The following is a 22,536-nucleotide window of genomic DNA, read 5'->3' as shown; positions in this document are numbered from 1 at the left end:
ACAGTCCCTTTATCCAGTGTATTATTAGATAAGTAAGAAAATAAAGACAAAAAATAACTGAATAATAGAGGGGATAAGGGGTATGAGATGTTTTGGGTGTTCTTATTTCATTTTTACTTTTTTTGGAGTAATGAAAATGTTCTAAAATTGATTATGCTGTTGAAGGAACAGTTATATGATACTGTGAGCCACTGATTGCATACTTTGGATGATTATATAATATATATATGTCTCAATAAAACTGCATTTTTTAAAAAGCCAGAATTGAGGATTTCAGAAGTTAGGAAGAAGGATTCCTGCCTCTACTTCAGCCAGTCAGCTTCTCCTGGGGAATGCAACTTCTCCAAGTTTCCAGCTTGCAGCCTGTCCTACAGAATTTGAACTTGCCTATCCCCAAGGTCACGTGAGTCAATTCCTATAATAAACCTCTTTATATTTATATGTCTATACAAATTCTGTTCCTCTGGAGCACCCTGCCTAATACAGATATTCTGCAGAAGACTGTGGAGGTATGGGGGTAGGGCTCTTTTAGCATCTAACTTATAAGTTAGCCTGGAGGCTGCTGGCAAACACCCACTGGATAAGCCACCCATAAGGTCTCACCACTCACAGAGTTTCAGGTGCCTTATAGAATCACTGGATTCTCTAACAGCCTGAAAATCATTGACAACATTCATCGGCCTTCCGTGGCACCTGCAGACAATGAAAAAATTCTTGGGAAATGAAAAGCATTTCCACTTCATGAGCATGCAGCTGGTGTCATTGCCAAGGATGGTATAACTGATGTACCGGCAGAACACCCAAGCTCCAATCGGCTTGCTTTCATGTGTGCGAACTCAGTCAGTCTTTTGAGTAAACTCCAATTAACTTGATACAGCTGCACAGGATACGATAAACAACTGGTACAGCCATTTATAATAGGAAGACTTGAATCATGGGTATGAAAGAAACCAATGTTTATTTTATTTTAGTGTTATTTTATTATTTTTATTTATTTTTGTACTTGTACTTCAGTGAAAATGGTAAGAAGACTGATTTTATTTATTGAGAGGCTAGAGACCAATGCTCAAACTTACTTAAGAATGTCAAGAGTATAATCCTGCTGTAATATGGATATTTCATCTGATAGATAGTTTAGACTTAGAAATAAATAACCAGCCAGGTACAACTAAAATAGAACACATTCCTTGCAACAATATTCATTTGCTGGTTATGGCAAAGAAAAATCAGGGATGCTTATAATAGCCCTATACAGAGAATTTTCTGAAATAACACAGTATTAAACATTTTGCTGTTTTCTCTCAAAACCCTGATTCTGCCCATAGACCTTGTTGATTCTGCCTCCTTTATCAGGTTTCTGACTAAAAAGTTCGATGAAATTAGGAAATGCTCAGCAAAGAACTTGATGTGGTTGCCAATGTAATCGCTGCTGAGTTTGGGGTTATCATCTTATATTTGAAAGGGATAAGGAAGCACAGAGAAAAAAAAAAGAGCTAATGTATCTAAAGAAAGCCCAAGCACTTTTCTCCCTTGAGTGCAATAACTTACCCTGCTTCTGTAGAACTACATTTCCGGCACACACTGCTTCCAGTCGAAAGGTCCACCAGTCAACAGCTACAGAAGATTTTGCTTCAGTGGATCCCGAGAGAGAGCTATGAATCCTTTCTTCTGCGCCCTCAAGCATTTTTTTGTTTGTACTGCTTACTGGGGCACTCACTTACAAATTTTCTGTCATCTTACCTGTTTCATGTGTATTATCCTTTCTCTTCAATGTGATTGTTTCCTGTTGTATAGTTCTACACCTTTCAGAGGTTTTCCCCCGTGTTGGTCATCCCGTGTGTACACTACCAATTCTTGCTGAATTACACTGAGTTGAATAGCATCCTTTGAGGACCCAACCTTTAGAAAGCAGAAACAATTTGCCCTTCCTAAAATGATATTTGAGAAATTGTTTGAGCCATTTTGTTTGGATTTTGTCTTTTTTTCCCAAATATTTTGAAAGGAGTTCTCCTACTACAAATCGATATTTGAAGTTCTTTCTTGTTTTTTTTTTTCTCATTGAAAAATGCCTGTATTCTTAAACATTGAAAGCTTTCTATCAAATATCAAGACAAAATAGTCTTTTACATATCCATTTTCTTATAGGCTGGTTTCACCTAAATCAGGACATACTGAAATGTCCCAAATGCTTTTTAATATTGTCAGAGAAGAAGAAAGCATAGTAAATGTTGTTCCAAGGCTATTTTATCTTTATTCTCTTGAAATTCTCCCTCAAATCTGACAAGTTTATGTTGTTTATTCTCTTCTCAAAGAAAATAAAGAACAATTGGACTTATGCCTCTGAAGAATCTCACATTTAGCTTGATTGTGGTTATTGAATCTTTACACATTGTTAAATTTTATATATTATCTTCTGCTCTCTAGTGACTCCAGTTCTATAAAAATCTAATAAAATGGAAATAAGTCTGCTTTCACATCTAAATATTCCTCATTGGAGCTCAGAGATATAGAGAGTTGGAAAGAGTGTCATTCTCACCTTTACAATAAGAAAAAAGCCTGAACAAATTACAAATTAACAACTTTTCTTGAGAACTGGTTTCCAGGGTTAAAAGTTAACCCCAGCTATGGAAAGAGATAGACTTCTGCAGGGAAAACCAAGCCTCAAGCATTTGCTCCTTGTGTGGGAAATCATGAGCGTTTCTAAGCCCTTGCTGACTTTTCCTATGGCAACTCCACCAGGCACTCACAGGGAAAATCGGGCCAAAAGATTTCCTCATGGTGCTGGCTGAGGAGAGGAACAGAAGCCGCTGCTGAAACTCTGCTCACACCCATCTCCCTATCCCCCCCATGGAACCATAGAGTAAATCTCAAGGAAGGACAGATTTAATCTGCAGAGGGAAAAACAAGGAAAACAGTCACTTAGGGGCATTAGTGGAAACCCGCTGCTGCTGGGACTAAGACAACAGGAATATAGATTCTTCTGACCCCGGATCAGGGATGGGACTATGTGCAAGAGTTCGGAAGAGGGGCAGGCCCACTTGTGAAATCCACAGCGGCTGTGGAAATCCACAGCTTGGTCAGAACATCACGGAATATACTCTTCCCCCACCTCACTCCACCACATTCACAAGTGTGAGTCTTTGATTTGTGACCCAAAACCAAATAGGGAGACCCAAAATCAGTTGGGAAGAAACATTTTTAAAAATTCTCTGGCAAGTTGGTCCACACTATAAGCACAAGGATTTACTAGAGGATTTGTAGGTTGTTACGGTCTGAGGGTAAAAATAGCATCAATTACTGACTAGATTAACACAAACTGCCACACTAAATGTCCTGCAGAAAGAAAAGCATGCTTACCTCCAAATTACCAATATTTGCCTCAGTATCTAATACCATATACATTCTACCCCAGCTTCCAACAAAAAAGTACAAGACATGAAAAGAGGCAAGGAAAAACAGAATCTGAAGAGACAAAGCAATAATTACCAGAACCAGACTCAGAAATGACATATGTGCTCTCTACCACCAAGCATGTTATTTAATATTAATTGTGAAAGGTTTTAATGGAAAATGTGGACAACATGCAAAAGCAGATAGTGTAATTTCAGTAAGACAATGGGAACTATCAGAAATAATGGAAGAAAATGTTAGAACCAAAAACAAATGAACAGAGATGAGGAATTCCTTTGAATAGTTCATCAGTAGATTCCACACTGACAAGAAAAGAATCCATGAATTTTTATATAGGTTGATAGAAACACAAAGAGAAAAAATGTTTTAAAAATAGAACAGAGCATTTAAGAGCTGTCAGATAATATCACGCAGTTTTGTATGTGCACAATTTGAATACCAGAAGATAGAGAATAGAAATATTTGAGGATACAATGACTTCAAATTTTCAAAAATAGTTGCAGAAACCAAATTACAAATCCAAGAAGCTTGGAGAACACCAAGCAGATTAAATATCAATACACATACACACACACTCCTAGGCATATCATATTCATCTGCTGAAGACAAGACAGAGCAAATCTAGAAGGCAGACAGAGGAAAAAACAAGAGGAAGGATAAGAATTACAACCAACTTCTTAACAGAATATATATCCAAACCAAAAACCACACAGTGACATATCAAGTGCTGAAAGGAAAAAAGGCTATCAATCCAGAATTCTATACTCAGGGAAAATATCATTAAATATGAAGGAGAAGTAAAGACTATACCAGACAAACACAAAGACAGAACTCACTGTCAACAAACCTACTCAAAAAGAAAGAGTAAAGGAAGTTCTTCCAACAGGCTTTGATTTACACAAAGAAATTTAAAATGCGATCTACACATTATGCTCTACCCAAAAAAATGGATACAAGGTAAAACAAAATTTTCTTATTTTTCTCTAAAAGATAATGAGTATTTACAGAGAAATCAGTAATTATTTATTTTGTTTTATACATATGTGAAAATGACATGAATGACCATCCTAGAAGAGATTGGATGGAGGGAGTAAGATTATTCTGTTATACATCCTTACGCTACACACGAGGTAGTAGAATAATACTTGGAGGTGTACTCAGATTATTTTAAAGTGTATAATTGTAAACTTTAGGGAAACCACTAAAAGTTCAAAAGTAAAGAGGTTAAATAACATCACTACAGGAGATAAACCCAACTCATAAACTATGTTCAATTGAACACAAAGAAAGAAAAATAAATCATCACATCAGTTAAAAGAAAGAGCTGTCTAAGGGAATAAAAAGGATGGACACCACTATACTGTCCAAAAGAAACCCGCTCTCATTCTAAAGACATGGGGATGTTATAAATAGCTCTAAAGTTTGTTGTTTTGTTTTGTTTTGTTTTGATACTAACACCTTTTGATATGGCATTTGGCAAAAAGTAGGTTTCAAAAATTTTTTGAATAAATATATTTTGACAGTATGAAATTCATTTCTTTTTAAATTAAAAGTAAAATATCACTAAATTTATATAGCATTAAGATCAATCACGATGTAGCTTTCCAACCATTTTACTTTTATGTTATGAAGCAGATCACATTATCAGGCTCTTGATGGATTTCATCTTTTAAAAGGAAACTTGAAATGTACAAAGATATTTATTATAATGATCCTATTATTTATAGATTATGCTAATGAATGGAAAATAAAACCAGGAAATGCTGAATACAATAATTGTGTATGAAAATCATAACAGCTTTTACTATCATAGTCCTATAGAAAAAGGAAAATACTGAATATTGGGTATGTTAAGAATGTATATGTTATGAGAAGATGAGGATAAAATGTAGGAACTGATAGAAAAGAGCATATGATATTGTGAAGCCAGGTTAAAAACAACTTTAGTACACTTCAATTGCCTTAAATTCAACCAAAAAGACTAAAAGTGCTTCTTTTATCTTTTGAAAATAATTTCAAATCCATGCAGCTCAACATGAGAGTAAAATCTCCAATACCCTCAAAATAAACATGTGAGCATGATAATTTTGGTTCTCTGTTGTCTTGTATTTCAATATCACTTGAGCTAAAAGCTCAGAGTATTAATTGGCCTAATAGGCACAATAAAATTTGTACACATTTGTATAATTAAGTTCCCGAGAACAAATAGATAATAGAAACAACAAGATTAAAGCTTTGCAAGGACTTCAGTTTCCTTTTCAATTTCTTTAATGTATTCTTGACATTTGCAAATACTATGGAATCTTCCACTCTCTTTGCTCATTAGGTTGAGTGAATTCCACTGGTGGAAGTCACTGGCCTCTCCTATGTCATCAAAATCAGACCTTCCTGGAAGACTCCTCCACGTATAGTTAATTCTAAGTGTAATGTGTTCCTAAAACTCACCACACTATGCAAAACTGCAATAAAAACCACAAGGCTTAAGAAAAAATGACACTGGTACATCCCTCAAAAATGACATCAGAAACAAATGGTAGCAAAATTTTACATGTGTAAATTGTTAAGAAATACATAGCTACTACAATAAATGCAGAACTAGTATCTTGAAATGATATAAATATTGTTTGTGGAAAGGGGTGTCAGAAGTGTTGCAGCTTGTGAGTTGTTGTCAATTGTGGAAAGAAGGTTACCTGAAATAAATAGAAAGGAAAGCTATAATACCCGACGTGGATAGGAGCACACCTGGTGAACAGAGATAGATAGCTGGGAGATGTATGAGCTGTGTATGTGTGTGTGTGTCTATGATTTGTGTATTCCTACACAATCCAGCTCAGTTTGGTGTGATTTTCTACATTTTCTAGATTTTTTGGTGCTGAAATTGCTAAGAAAATATGAAGTTCCAGTTATGCTCAAATTGTTCCCTAATACATCAAGCACATTGAAGCAAATTCACATTTTCAAAACAAGTATTATAGCTGAACTGATTGTACTTTATTTCTATCTTAACATCTGTTATGTTATCTATTTCTTATCCTAATTCTTAGTCTCAAGAAGAATGAACAAGTACCTTCCTCCTTAAAAAACCTACTCTTCCAACTGTATCTCTGTGTCTTTTGAGGAATCTGACTAACACTTATTCCATCTCTTTCAATTTTTCATTAAAAATGCTCCCTTCACTGCTACCTTCTTCTCCCCTTCAAAAATGAACCATCTTTCTATTTTTGAGGAGTCCTACAGTTTATTTTGCCCTCCCCCATCTAATCACTTGTTTCTCTCTTTCATTAATTAATCATCTTAAAGGGAAAGTGGCTCCATATCTAGAGCCACCATTTCTCTTCACACCAATCATCTCTTTCTTCTCTCTCAGCAGACCAGTGAAACTTGAAAGACACTCATGTCCTCCTTGCCAAATTCATCTCTCTACTTGCATTCCCATTTCTGTAAAGTTTTTGACTGTCTCCCAACAACAAAAAATACTTCAAAGGTACTGAATGTTTACTATTTGTCCCCCTCTGTGCTGAAAATTTTACACTGCTTTTGTATCTCATTTATTCCATAACAACTACTGTACATAAGTACAATTATTTTTGCTGATTCCACAGAGCATAAAACATTCAATAACTTCTCACAAGCACACAGCTGGTCAAGAAGTTAGAATTTGAGCACGATGCTCTAATTCCAGCGCCCACACCCCGTCATTGCTCTATCCACTTGCCCAACAAATGCTTGGCTGCCTACCCAGTTTGACAGCTGATGGAGTAATTAGGACTTTACAGGGTAATTAGGGCCTCAGATACTGCTGATCTTTGAAAACATAAATCCAAACTGCAGGAGACTTAAGGGAGAATAGGAACAGAAAGAGGTAGAGCAACGGCATGGATTAGTATTTCAAAAAGCATGGCAAAGAAGGGAAGGAAACTGTTCATGATTTCAGAGCACAGTGAGGATCATTTTTAGAATAAGGAGGGCATAAGCATTCTGGTAGGTTGAAGGCAAGAAAGAATAAGGATGACTGCTTGTCTTAGTTGGCCAGCCTGCTATGGCAAATACCACACAATGTGTTGGCTTAAACAACAAGTATTTATTGTCTCCTGGTTTTGAAGACTAGAAACCCAAAATCAAGGTCTCAACAGGTCATGCTTTCTTCCAGAGTCTATAGCTTTCTGGTGCTGGCTTGCAAGAATCCTTGGCATTCCTTAGCTTGCATCTCTGCCTCTATCACATGATTGTCTCTCTCTCCTTGTGTCTGTTCTTCTGGTTTCCACTATCTTCAGGCTTCTCCCTGTCACTTTCTCTGAGTGACTATGTCTGAACTTCTTCTGCTTAATAAAGGACCCCAGTAATAAAAAGCCTTCATGACTTTAATTAAAATAACACCCTCAAAAGTCTTTTATATAAATGGGCTCACACATACACAGGAATGTGGATTAAGATTAAGAACATATCTATGTTGGGTCACATAACTCAATCTACTACACTGATGTAAGACGATTCTAAAAGATAGAAGAAAATGCAATAAATACCACAAATAAAATTCTTGGTCTCTGAAAAGAAGAAATATAATTTCACCACCTCAAAAGAGCAAATAAGGAGGGTTTTTGTTTTGATCCCCCTTGTTTCCACTTAACCAAATAGCTAGCATCTAGCTTGGAGTGACCAGCAGCAGACAATCTTTTTCCTTTCTCCCCATGAAGGTTTTTGGATTCTGAAGGATCAACCACATTTGGTGGTTAGTATCTGAAGTCAATAATATTTTTGTTTTAATGAAAAAGTGTATCTCTTTGAAAAGTAGTTATCTGTGTCCCTTAGTTTATGCCTCATTGCAGTTTTGGAGACATTTAAAGAAATTTAAGCATTGGCTTTTCTTGGTAAGAATGCATCACTGAAAATGTTATGAACAAAATGCACAAGATGTCATTTTCAAAATACTTCAATTTTTGTGACTGAGGGAAAAGATCAAGTTTAATTGTCCCTGGGGTCTGAAATTCACGGGAAAGTAAAATGTGTCAGCATGACCTTGTTTACGTATAACTGATAAATTGCTAAATGGAATCAATGAAAAAATAATATCGTACTCTAAATTTCAAGTCCACGGGAAAAAAAGAAGAAGCAGAGAGGAAACAAGGAAAAATGAGTATAAAAGAAAGTCATAGAGTTATATCAAAATCAAAATGATTACAGTGACGTCTATTTAGCTATTGGCTAATAGTTTATATGTCCACATGGAAATCTAACCTTTAAACATTGAAAAGGCCCAAGATAAATGTTCCTGATGTTACTTTCTCTAGTCCAGCCAACCCAGTCTTGGCTCCCTCTGTCTTTCCCTCCTACTCCATCCTCCAGACATGTTTCTACACAGACCCCCATTCCAGAAATAGCCACCCACCAACCATCTGCCAAGCTGCCTTCCTGCCCTCATTCATCTGAAAAATTATCTTATATCCCACCCCATCAGGAAACTTATCCCAATTTGGGGGCAGGATCATATGAGTCAGCCTCATGATTGCAATAATAATGTTTTATATTTCATATAAAATTTTATATTTTTAACTCTTTGATTCTTCACAATAGCACTGCAAGATACCATCTACCCATTTGTAATGGGAGAAATTAAAGCTTAGAAATGTTAAGTGATTTATCTAGGCTTCCTTAGATAGTAAAGGGCAGAATTGGAGCTCAAATATAGGTCTTCTACTTCTTGCTGATATAAATTATCTTAAAAAGGCAAAAATGTATTATACAATCTATTCTAAGCAACATAAGGGAGATTCAAAAGCTTGTACAAGTTCCTATGAGCTCATAATAAATATTAAACCTATTCATCTACAAAATTAATTGACTTCATATAACAGTAAACCAGAAGCAGGAAACTACTTGCTAGGAGAGAATGGCTTAGCCACTAACTTTTTTCAAGAACAGAGTACTATTTAGTATTTCAATTTGCAGAAATGCAATGAAGAGCTCAGCTAAATCTCTGGACAAGTTTATAAGTAAATAATAACCATATAAGACATATGTGATGCTTTTATGATGCCCTTGGGGTAAGGATGATCACAAGGGAAATTCACCGATGAATACTGAAAGAAAGCAGCAAATATTAAACTTCAGCAAAGTCATTTTCATTAAATTTTCATGCTTTCAACAGATATTCATGAGTGTCTATCTGTGCCCAGCAGTGGATAAGATTCAAGAATTAACAACTAAATGAAGTCCAATCCCTGCTCTCTAGTAATCCTCTGTGCCTGCTCCAGCCAAACTTTCTGCCTTTATGGACTATTCTGATTTCTACCTTGCTCATTGGCCAGAGAACGTCTCATTTCCTCTACCCTAACTTTCCATGGCATTCCAAGCATATCCCATTGCTGACCCTGTGGTAAATGTAGGGTAAAAACATAATTACCACAAAGTCAGATGCTATTTTGCAAGTTCTTTTTCAAAACTGGAATCCTCCTCTACTCTATCCTTCCTCAAAATCAAGTTCAATTCAAGACCTATTGTTGGGTCTCATAACCTTTACAGTTGCTACAGACTACATGAACCAGTCATACACAAGGATACTTCAGTAATGATAAAGTTAATGTCTCAAGAAGCACTTAGCTGGTGGCTCTTATATTTCAAGGATTCAGACACATGTCATAGTGTAGGTTCAAAGCCAAATTTATATTGAGCCAGTTCTTATTTCTCTCTAGCCAGGATTATAAACATCAGAGCCACAGATGGAGGATATCATGGAGGAATAGAAATCTGAAGAAAAAAAGAACAAAACATGATAAAAGTAAGAAAGGTATAGTAGGAATTCAGGAATGGAGTGAGGACCCCATAAATCCACTTCTCTATCAAAGGAATGAAAGACCTGACAAAATTGTCAAAGTCAAAACTTGAGAACTCTGGAAGTTAACCAAGGGCTCACACAACAACCCGAGGATCATTTATTCAACGAAAACTGTGAACCTTGGGAAAATGAGAAGTTTGTGCATTGTAACTTGATATATGCCTATTCTGCTCTCCCCAGCTCCACAGTGGCCTTGAAAATCAGCAGTCTCACAACCACAGTAGCTGTGCAAGCCAACGAGGAGACACATACCTAGACACATTATAATCAAACTGTTGACCACCAAAACAAAGAGAATTTTTAAAGGAGCAGGAGAAAAACTCATCACATATAAGAAATCTTCAATAAGATTAACAGCTGATTTTGCATCAGAAACCATGGAGACCAGGAATCAGAGGAATAACATCTTAAAAATGATGAAAGCAAAAATATTTCAACCAAGAATTCTATATTCAAATTAAGACAATACCAGATAAATGAAGGCTGATAGAATTCATTGCTAGCATATCTACTTTATGAGAAATACTAAAGGGAATCCTTCAGGCTGAACTGAAAAGACTCTATGGTAGTGCAGATCTATACCGCTAAGAAATTGAAAAAGAAAGTCTCACAAAACGGGGGTGAAGATTTGCAAATAATATACTTGATAAAGGATTTTATCCAGAATTTATAAAGAATTCTTAAACCCACTAATAAAAAGGTAATCAAATTAAAGGTAAGCAAAGGATTTGAATAGACATTTCTCTAGCAAAGAGTACGCAAAAGGCCAGAAAGCACATGGAAAAACATTCAACATGATGAATCATTAGGGAAATGCTTATCAAGAGCACAATGAACCATGCGTTCATTACTGCTAGGATAGCTATAGTAAAAAGACAGACAATAAAAAATGCTGGTGAGGATGTGAAGAAATTAGAACTTTCATACATTGCAAGTGAGAATATAAAATAGTGCAACCACTTTGGAAAACAGTTTGGAAGTTCTTCAAATTGTTAAATATAGAGTTATCATATGTATCAGTAATTCTACTTCTAGGTATCCACCCAAGAGAAATGATAAATCTGTCCACATTAAAACTTATACATGGGTATTTATAGCAAACTGATTCATAATAGTCCAAAAAAAGGAAAAAAACTCAAATGTCCATCAACTAATGAGTGAAAAATAAAGTGTGCTCTATCCAAATAGTGGAATATTATTCAACCATAAAAAGGAATGAAACATTAATATACAGTACAGCATGGATTAGCCTTAAGAAACATCATGATAGGTAAAAGAAACCAGGCATAAAAAAAATTCCATGTTGTATGATACCATTTACATGAAGTATTTGTAATAGTCTGATTTATAGATATAAAAAGTAGTTTACTGGCTACCTAAAGCTGGGGGCAAGGGTTTAGGGAGTTACTGCTAATGGGTTCAGGCTTTCTTTGGGGGATGATTAAAATATTCTAAAATTAGATCATAATGATGGTTGTGCAATTGTATGAATGTACTTATCACAGTTGAATAGTAGAGTTTGAATGGGTAGATTTTATGAAATGTGAATTATATCTCAATAAAGCCCTTTTGACAAAAAAGTAAAAGGGAAGAAAACTTCCATAGATACATAGTCACCCACTATAACTTGCAAAGAAGGATTGGGAAATTTTAATGAAAAGATATTAAACACCGTGTATGGCAGAAATAGATAGCACAATTATGGGGAGGGGGTATAGGAATTATTTAAGCAGCTAAAACTATGGTAGATTGAATTATGTACCCCAGTTTAGATATATTTTTAATATTAATCCTCATTCCTATGGGTTTGAACCCATTGTAAACAGGACCTTTTCAAAACCTTATTTTAGTGAAGGTGTGACCCAACTGAAAGAGCACGGGCCTTAATCCAGGTTACAAGAGTAATTTTTAAGTAGAAGAAATTCAAAGAAAGTCACAGGTAGGGGCAGAAAGCTACAAGTCAACAGAACATGGAAGAGAAGGAAGAGCAGGAATACAAGGCAAGGAGCCCCAAGGATTTCTGAAGGCTAGCACCAGAACGCCACAGGCTTTGAGAAGGAAGCATCACCTTGCTGACACTTTGATTTTGGACTTCACCTAGCCTTAAAACTGTGCCAATGAATTGCCACTGCTTAAACAAACCCTTAGTGTGTTGTTTGTCAAGATTGTCCTCAAGCTAAGACACTTAACAGCTCTTTACTGTGTCCTCGGAATTGCTACACTATGTAAGTCCAACACTTTTAGAAAGCAATGTGTCAAAAATGCTCAAGGGTAATCCCATTGGTCAGAATTTATCATAAAGAACCAAGATAATTTTGGTTAAAAAGGAAGAAAAGTAGGATCATAAATATATTTATTACGGCATTATTTATAATAGTAAAATCCTAGAAGCCACTTAAATAACCAACAATAGCAAAGTGTTTCACTTAACCGCTGTATACTCCTCAATATTTAATCAATCCAAATTAGAATTAGGAAACTTGCATAGACCATCGCAAAATGGTAATGAAATAAGTAAGAAGGGGGGGAGAGAGAGCTACACAATTGCTTATGTACTACAATAATAAAAGGAGATATTTATTGAGAATTTCAGGAGTGACACTAGCAGTTTACATGGATCAATTCATTTAATCTTCATAGTAACTCTTTGAAGGAAGGGTTATTGAGTAAACTGAGGCACAGAGAGATTAAGTAACTTGTCTAGATCACCATGCTTGTAAGTGGCAAAGTTAGCGTTTGAATCTTGTCCATCTGATTCTTCAGACCATATCTTAGCCATTATGTTGCGCCCCCTTCCCATCACAGCACGTACCCCATCTGTGTGTTAGGGTGTCTATGCAAACATGTCTGCAAATGGACAAGGAGTTGGTCAGAATTTTCAACAATGGAAACAGCTGGCTTGATGGTACGAGCAAGAGTAAATTTTTCCCTCTTATTTTTTAGTTTTCTGACATTAGCATACTTCACTATCTTTACACAAATAAAAAGTAGAGGAGAAACAAAAATTTTCTATTTCTGTTACTACTTCTTTTTCTTGACTCCCTTAGGATTAAAGATGTTATGTATACTATGAAAATTTAATGTGAATGCAATACAAAAACAAAACAACAGTCATTCTCTATTTTATCTTATGGTATGTATATCACAATATCTCTTAACAAGCCACATCAATTTTACCTTGAATATATCTGCACTGTTGGTGTTAAATAGCTGATGTTTCCCAGATCCCAAAATGATAGGACCTGAACATTTCGTTTCTCCATAAACATAAAGGAATACTGTTGCTGAGGTGCTGGCATCTTCAAAATCCCCAGTGACAACAGTCACCTTCCAGTCTCCTTCTGCAAATAAATAAGGAAATCACGGTGAAACTATAGAAGAAACCCATAATATTAAGAAAATGAGGAATTCTCCTTAATCTATTTATTCATGAAATGAATAGTTTACAAAATCAAGAAGTACCAAAATAATTGTATTACGACTGCCTTTTTGGACTCCAGGATGTGCGGGGCACAGGAGTATTATAGCAAAATAATTATAATGTAAATAGGTAGTGAACTTTTCGGGATCGGTAGGTATTTGGGGCAAAACGGCTGAGTTGGAAGCATTTTGTATTATGTGTTTGGGAAATGTCAGCGTTTTCTTAGGCATCACTGTCAAATCTTTGGGTGGGAATGGATGATAGAAATACAGATAGCTCTGATGGTAAGGCAGCATCTGCACAATGGGATAGCCTTGTCAAGCTGTGCTAGTGACACAGTTTGGCGATCCCAGCAGAATAGTGGTGAGCATGTGAAGAACCTAAAAACAAAGAAACAAAAGCTAAAAAATTCTTTAGCAAAATAAAAACCTGCCAGAGCTTCCTTAGCAGTTTCATTCCTTAGAGTTGAAATGAGACAAGAAAGTAAGGGCTAAGATGGTGTGCAAATCAAAAGGGAATAGCAAAAAAAGTCGGGTGTGGGGAAGGGAAGGCAAAGGAAAGACATTTGAAATAGAAACAGGCAAAGCATCATGTAAGCAGAATAGATCTGCTTTCTGCCGAGGTGCTGCTGGAAAACACAGAAAGATTGAGATAAGCCGAGCATAACAAAAATATCTTTTAAAAAGATCGTCAAGCTGTTCTGTGATTGGTTTAATTGGAAAGACATATTTAATCATTTTACACACTTCTTTAGAAAATTTCACCATCAACCCCACAATTGGTCAAACCCTTTCACACTGAGTTTGCACCGTATCGTTAAGCATAACAAAAGATAAAGTCCTGCCTCCTAGAACTCTGTGTAGGATGTTGAATACTCCGTCAAGTTTATCCTTATTTTGCAGGAGCAGTTTAAAGGTGTTTTACTGCTATATTCAAAAGCTGTATAAGCAGACACTGCGTTTTGAGTATTTTTCATATTTCCAATGCACATTCACCATTCTGGACAGTTGAGTTTTCCATAACTCCTCCACTAAGATACCACCTTTCTTTTTTTTAATACATTTATGCTGCTTTCTGACTCCCATAAACCCACAAACATCAAGGGAAGATCTTTAATCTCTAATCAATTTAATAAAACTTACCTCAAGTAAATTTTGCATAATGTTGCATTTGATCAATAAAAATGGAATTTAAGCCTCTGTGCCAATATGTCAAAGGAGTGGAAGAACTCAAAGTTGTGTTCCCTTGTCCTTCCACCCTATAGCAAGTTTGCTTTGAGGTACTTCAACTTATTTGGAAAACAGGAAATACTCAAATTTTGAGTTATAATCCCATTAAGAATCCTATCACAATACAAATTCTTCCAGAAAGCTTCACACCTGTGCTTTGATGCATAACTCAAAGAGTTAATTAAAGAATCTCTCCTTTTATTTAGGTGTCTTTTCCTATGTCAGCCTTATCTCCTTCCCCTGCCATCTGAGCCTGCCCTGAGATTCTCATACCACACTATCATGTGGAGAGGGATAGGAGTGAGTTTACATATCAGGTTTGGATATCGTGTTTATTAAAATAGAGACAAATAGCAAGGAGTCACCGATTCATTCAACACTCCTGTGTTCCCCCTTGGAAATTTCTAGCATGTCACGATGACATAAAGCCTTCAGTGCAGAATAGCTAATGCAATTAGCTTCTACAATTATTTTTATTCAGTTTCAAGTTTTCTTTTATGCCACTGAGGAAAAAATCACTGTTTTCAATATTGTTTATAGTATACTTTAAAAATCTTATCAAATTTTCTAAGAATTTCTCACAATATAAAATACAAAAGAGGAACATTTGTAGAAAACAGAGAAACATCTGAGTCTAGATTTAAATGAAAAGTGCCACTGTCCTTTGAAATGGAATTTATTTCTAACAGAGATGGAAATGTGTTTTGTAGTTTTTGTGTTTACATGTGTCACAATTACAAGATTTCTCCCTTAATTTTTTTATAATAAACTTTTCTTCACCAAAAAATGAAAAGAAAATGAGTTCATTCATTCTGTCTATACAAGTTCCTTTTTTTTTCTTATGCCTATTGCTGTCTGTTCAACCACAAAGGCTCATATTAAAAAAAAATTATCATCTGTTAGTCTTTTAGAAAACTGCCTCTAAATCAGAGCTTTCAAAGAAAGGAAGAAAATTCCATGTAACTGAACTTTAAATATTTATTTTATATTTTACCAGTGTTTTGAAAGATTAAAAAGAAAAATTTGTTGACTATGTAACAAGTTGTGGCTGACAATCTACCTCAATCTACCATTTCGTTGCTCTCAAACTCAAACTGGGGGAAAAACTATAGCATGGGACTCCATTGGTAGAAATCCTGATACAGAAAAAAGATTTTCATGGAAACTACACTCCAGAAGGCTTGTTTTTCTTTTGTATTAAAAGTCTTTGGTATTAAAATATAAAAACAGTCGGTGTGTGTTCTACACCAATACGTAGATTTAACTTTCAACATGGACTGCTAAGGACCTCTTGCTCTCTAAACATCCCAGAATTAATTTGGCTTTCTTCTTAATATAAAGAAAATTAGGTGTGACAAGAACTTGCTCTTTAACAATGAAAAGTAACTGCTCTGTCATTGGTCCTTTTCATATAGCTAATTGTAGCCAGAATAGATGCAATTTAACCAGGAAACCCTGAACTTCAGTAAATAATGCTAGGCCAGTAATTGGAATTCAATGAATACTTTGCTTCCAGCTGAGTTACAGATACTGAGGATCTCTTTCATGCACTAGCATTGTGATAGATGGTTGTGCTGATTTGAAAAAAGATTTATGTAAATCTTTTTTAGAAAAAGCCATGTTTTAATCTTGATCCAATCTTGTGGGAGCAACCGTTTATTTTAATCCCTATTCTATAATGTAGGTTGGAAACTTCATTAGGTTATCTCCATGGAGATGTGACTCGCCCAATTGTGGGTATTAACTTTTGAATAGGAGATATGATTTCACCCATTTCAGGTAGGTCTTGAGATCACACACAGCCAGAGATCTTTGGAGATGAAGAAAGAAAACATCCTTGGGGGAGCTTCATAAAAGAAGATCCCTGGAGAGAAAGCTGGAAGACATCACCATGTTTACCATGTGCTTTTCCAGTTGAGAGAGAAACCCTGAACTTCATTGGCCTTTCCTGAGTGAAGGTAACCTCTTGTTGATGCCTTAATTTGGAAATTTCTATAGACTTCCTTTAATCTGGACAATTTCATGGCCTTTGAATGCTAAACTTGCAACTTAATAAATTTCCCCTTTTTAAATGCCTTTCTGTTTCTGGTATATTGCATTCTTGCAACTGGCAAACTAGAGCAATGGTCAAGAGACACTTTAATGAACAAGGTGAGATAACACAAAGAGTTGGACCGTCAAATCAGACTCCACACAGTTTACAGATCTTACCTAACACCAACTTTCCTAATGATTCAATAGCAGGCCCAGGCCAACCATTCTTCTTTGGGAGAGATCAAAGATCAGGGATTGGCAAAGTGTGGACCACAGGCCAAATCTAACTTGCCTCCTAATTTATTTAAAGTTTCATGGAAACACAGTCATACTGATTTGTTTATGTATTCTGTATGGCTGCTCACATATGATGATGGCAAATTTGAACCATTTCAATGGGGACCAAATGGCCCACAAAGCCTAAGATGCATATTATTCAACCCTTTGTTACTCCCTTCCCTAGAGCACCAGTGCAACTCCAAAATGTCCCCTTTAGCCTGGTTCAGATTTAACATGCAAGATCTGCACGGTGCACACAGAGCTGTTAGACCCCATCAATCACCCAGCTTCCATGACATTCTCTACTCATGCCCCCTCATAAATCCATAAATTTGAGGTTTATTTACCATAGACAACCTGAACAGACCAAGTATGTCCTGCTGTGGCAGACTGCATTTTCCAAAGATGTTCTCACCAGTATCTCCAAACCATTTGTTCTTTCACACTACTTGACTACTCCATGGAGAGGTGGAGCCTGTTTGCATTCCCCTTGAGTCTGGCCTCAGCCAATACAATGCAGCAGATGTGATATTCTGGGATTTAGAGGCTAAGTTTGCCTAGGTCTGTTAGGACATTTTCTTGGGACACTCCCTCTTAAATTCCAGAAGCCACCCTGTGATGAGCCAAAGCACATTGGTGGGGAGGGGGGATTGGGGGGCAGTTGTTAGGTAGGTTAACCTAATTCCAGGTGACCTCCCAGCCTCAGCACCTACCAGCCATGTGTGGGTCATCTTGGATTCCCAACCCATCTGTGTCTTCAGATGTCTGCAACTGCAGCTACTATCTGACTAAAATATGACCCTAAGTAAAAATATCCTGGATAAGACAAGTAAACCCACAGAAAGTTTTAAAAGATGATAATGAATTAGTTTTAATCCCCTAACTTTTGCATGTGGGGGAGAGAGTGGGCAAATAAACTGGGACAGCTGCTGAAAGCATATGACAAATAGGGACTCGCCATCATCTTTCTCTTATAAATATCATTAGTGTTTTTAACCAGAGGTCTGGTCATTAGCATGTATTCCAGGGGATTTGACTGACTCAGCTCTTTCATATGTCCTAGGAAAAAGGAAAAATAGGTTGCAGGCCTGCTGTAAACCTTTTCCATCCCAAAGGTCTCTTATTAATTTGAGATTTATTTCCAAAAAGGCACAAGTGGGTTGTTTTGGTGAACCAAGTCCCAATAGCTAGTGGATTTAAATGGTCCCTCCTTAGATCTTAGCATTTTACACTTGCTAATTCTGTGCACTCTGTTTTAGGGGTGTGCTGGTTTGAAAGGAAGTGTGTTCCCTAAGAAAAGCCATGTTTTGATATAAATCCCATTTCATAAAGGTAGAATAATTCCTATTCAATACTGTATATTTGAAACTGTAATGAGATCATCTCCCTGGTTGATGTGATATAGTCAAGAGTGGTTGTTAAACTGGACTAAGGGACAACATGTCTCCACCCATTTGGGTGGGTCTTGATTGGTTTATTGGAGTCCTATAAAAGAGGAAATATTTTGGAGAATGAGAGATCCAGAGAGAGCAAAGAATGCTGCAGCACCATGAAGCAGAGAGTCCACCAGCCAGTGACCTTTGGAGATGAAGAAAGAAGACACTTCCTGGGGAGCTTCATGAAACAGGAAGCCAGGAGACAAAGACAGCAGATGACACCTTGTTTGCCATGTGCCCTTCCAGCCGAGAGAGAAACTGTGACTGTGTTCGCCATGTGCCTTCTCACTTGAGAGAGAGAAACCCTGAACTTCATCGGCCTTCTTGAACCAAGGTATCTTTCCCCAGATGCCTTTGATTGGACATTTCTATAGACTTGTTTTAATTGGGACATTTTCTTGGCCTTAGAACTGTAAACTAGCAATTCATTAAATTCCCCTTGTTAAAAGCCATTCCGTTTCTGGTATATTGCGTTCCGGCAGCTAGCAAACTAGAACAAGGGGTTACCTACATTTGACTTTATAGTTCAGAAAATTGATCTTGTTATTTAATATAGAAACATCTGGGTCTTGACACAATTTCAGTTACTTGGCAACAACCCACCAGATACTCAAAGAAAGGCAAGGAAAGTACACGTAAATTAAGATATTACCTTGTAATTGCTAGTTGAGCATACTACCAGGAGCAAACATGGCTCAGGGATGTTTCCCAGAACATGGCAGGATATGGTAAGATTCAGGAGAAAACCATGTGGACTACTGCAGATTGCAGCCCCTTACCACACTCCTACAAAGGGCCTACAATCAGGGCAGACAAGACAGCTAAGAAGGCTAATAAATAACTCTATGTACCACAGCTTTGTTCAGCTCTTACTTGGTGGAGAGATTGAGTGCTGAAGGTAGGAAAGATGGAGGAGCTACAGATGACACAAGGGGATAAAAAGCTCTAAAACTGGCCAGAGCCACCCCCCCCCTAAAATCCCCTTAGGGATCCCCCAGGCTCCACTCCAATAATTCCTTTGACCCTATTCCCTTGAGAGAGGTTATGATAAACAAAAGTTTCCTCATCTCTCTACATCACTGGCATTTTTTTAAAAATCCACTTTCTATACTTTCATAGATTTTAACAATTATAGACAACTTTTAATATAAGTATAGGGAAATCTCAAGCATAAGGAAGCAAATATATAGCCTCTTCCATTCATTCTTCAGGATGGAAAGAAGTTTCCAAAGGATACAATGTCTGAGATTTAATACTTAGGACCAAGCAGAACATCATAAATACAGTATAGCATCATCTTTTGAAAAGATTATTGTAGCTAGAGGTTGAAGAATTCCAGGTTAGGACACTCATCATATTTCTTTAATAAGAATGCATAAAAATTACATTAAGGTTAATCCTCTTACTTTATAAATGGAAGGAAGAGAGAGAGAGAGAGAGAGGAGGGCACCATGGAAGCAAGAAGCTGAAAGCAACAAAACTCATAAGAGAAGGGAGAGACCAGCAGATGCCGCCATGTGCCTTGCCATGTGGCAGAGAGGCCAAGCAGCCCAGGAAATTAAAACAGTGGTCTCCTTTCAGAGGCACCTAAGACCAATGGAGATGAAAGTATTCTAAATAACTTCCATTTATAAAGGACTCCAGTAAGAGGATTAAAACCCAGCATAAATGAGATGGATCACATTTCAACTTAAGATCCTACTCACCAAAAGATCTTACTTACAATGAATGGGTCCATACCCACAGGAATGGATTGGCTTTAAGAGCACACTTTTCTTGATACACATGGCTTCAAACAATCACACTCCACCCTCTGGACCCTAAAAGTACATATTCTTTCCACATATATAATACATTCATTCAATCACAATATCACAAAAACCATAAAACATTTCAGTAACAATATTAAAATCAGTTATAGGCACAATTTGCCTCTCCCTGGGGGCCTGTGAAATTTAGAAAAAAAATCTGCTTCCAATATACAAAGGAGGGGCAAATATAGGATAAACATTTCCATTACCATGAGAAGAAATTGGAGGGAAACTGGGGTCATGAGCTCTAAACAATTCCAAAACCCTGCAGGCTATACTCCATTAGATATCAAGTTCTAAGAGTCCCCTATAGAACAATGTTTTGTCCTCCTGGCCTGCTCAAGCAGTAGCCAGGCCCCTTCCAAGTGTGTGTGCAGCAACCATGCTCTCCCCAAACATTGGGGTGAAGGCTCCACTCTCTTCAGGCATTGAGGTAATGACAAGACTCTCCACAGTCCGCAGGAAATAAGCTTCTTCCTCTCTGAAGACTGGGATGGTAGCACCCTTCATGAACAATGAAGTGGAAGGCACCTCCCTCCAAGTGCCAGATCAGACTCTTTCCACACACATGGATGTGTACAGTCTCATGGTCCAAGAAGATGTCTCTGGTCCAGACATCAGCTTCCATGGTTCTGGCCCTAAATTGATTTTTTTCTTCGACTTTTCCCTTGTTTGCCCCCTTTAATCCAAACTGGCAATGGTTCTGTGCATACAGATCTTGCAAAATAACTTGTTGGTTTTGCATGTAGCACACAGGGCTCCAAATCATCTAAAGTAGGAATTTCCACAGGTCCTTCCTAGATAACTGCATTTCCAATCCTGACTTGCAGTGATATGGCTCACTGAATGGATCCATATTCAGTTAAACCCACATATGGAGCACTACTGTCTAGGGACTCATTTTCTTGAAGCTCATAATTTACCAAATCACCAATTTCTCACTTCTCTGTTTTTGGGAGTTCAGTTCTCAGCTTATCCTTTCCTCTTGCATTTTATTATAAGCTACAAGGAGACTGCAATCAAGCTGCAATTTCCACACTTAACTTGGAAATCTCCTCAGCTAAAAACCCAAGTGCATTGGAAGTAACTTTAGCATCCATATTCCTACCAAGAGCCTTCAAATCAATCTAAGCCCTTTCTATCAAACACTCCACAATTCTTCCAGCCTCCACTTTAGCCAATCCCAAAGCCATTTCTACATTTTTGTTATTTGCAGAAGTGGCACTCCACTCTCCTGGTACCAAAAATTTGTTTTAGTTTCCTAGACTGCCTAAAGAAGATACCATGAGATGGCTCAGCTTAAACAATGAGAACTTATTACGTTACAGTTTTAAGGCCAGGAAAATGTCCAGATCAAGGTATCATGAAGGCAGTGCTTTATTCCTGAAGACTGGCTGTCAGTGCTGTTTGGTTCCTCTGTCACATAGTAAGGCATATGGGAACATCTGCTGGTCTCTCCATTCTCTTCTGGGGTTTGTTGCTTGCTTTCAGCTTCTTGCTGCCATGGTTTTCTCTCTCTCTCTCTCTCTCTCTCTCTCTCTCTCTCTCTCTCTCTCTCTCTCTCTCTCTCTCTCTCTCTCTCTCTCTCTCCATCCATTTATAAAGGGCTCCAGTAATAGGATTAAGACCCATCCTGAATGAGGTGGGTCACAACTTAAATGAAGTAGTGTCATCAAAAAATCCTACTTAAAATGGGTTCACATTCACAAGAATAAATTAACGTTAGGAACATGTTTTCCTGGGGTATATGCAGTTCCCAACCACCACAGGCACATTGGAAGCAAGCTGACTAAGCCACATCAATAAGTCTGCATCTCTACAAGTCATTGCATAATTTTTTCCTGGCAACCTTCTGAAAGGTTTACAAAAGTTTCATGGAAAAATACTTTTCCTGAATGGCAGGCAACTGTATATGCCTTAAATCTGTAAGGATTTAAACAAAACAATAGCTGAACTCTCTATTGATTGCATCTTTCCTTAATGGTCCAACAAAAATGCATTATTTAAATTTTTAATTAACAATATGCTGAAGCATAAAATAAATACTGTACCTATGTTAATACATTTGAGTATTGAGATTTTT

The 22,536-nt window shown here is 36.9% G+C and overlaps 1 protein-coding gene across 1 annotated transcript in view; it reads right to left on the bottom strand.

Annotated features, from left to right (window-relative positions):
* The window catches only part of RP1 (RP1 axonemal microtubule associated), a 378,450-nt gene that overhangs the window by 71,888 nt on the left and 284,026 nt on the right, over positions 1 to 22,536 (bottom strand). Inside the window, exon 25 of the mRNA XM_077166764.1 lies at positions 13,421 to 13,584. Within this exon, the coding sequence (XP_077022879.1) occupies positions 13,421 to 13,584 (164 nt within the window). The remainder of the gene's footprint in view (positions 1 to 13,420; positions 13,585 to 22,536) is intronic.

The sequence above is a fragment of the Tamandua tetradactyla genome, chromosome 6 (genome assembly GCF_023851605.1).
Source record: "Tamandua tetradactyla isolate mTamTet1 chromosome 6, mTamTet1.pri, whole genome shotgun sequence".
Lineage (NCBI taxonomy): Eukaryota > Metazoa > Chordata > Mammalia > Pilosa > Myrmecophagidae > Tamandua > Tamandua tetradactyla.
This window is presented reverse-complemented; position numbering and strand designations above follow the sequence as displayed.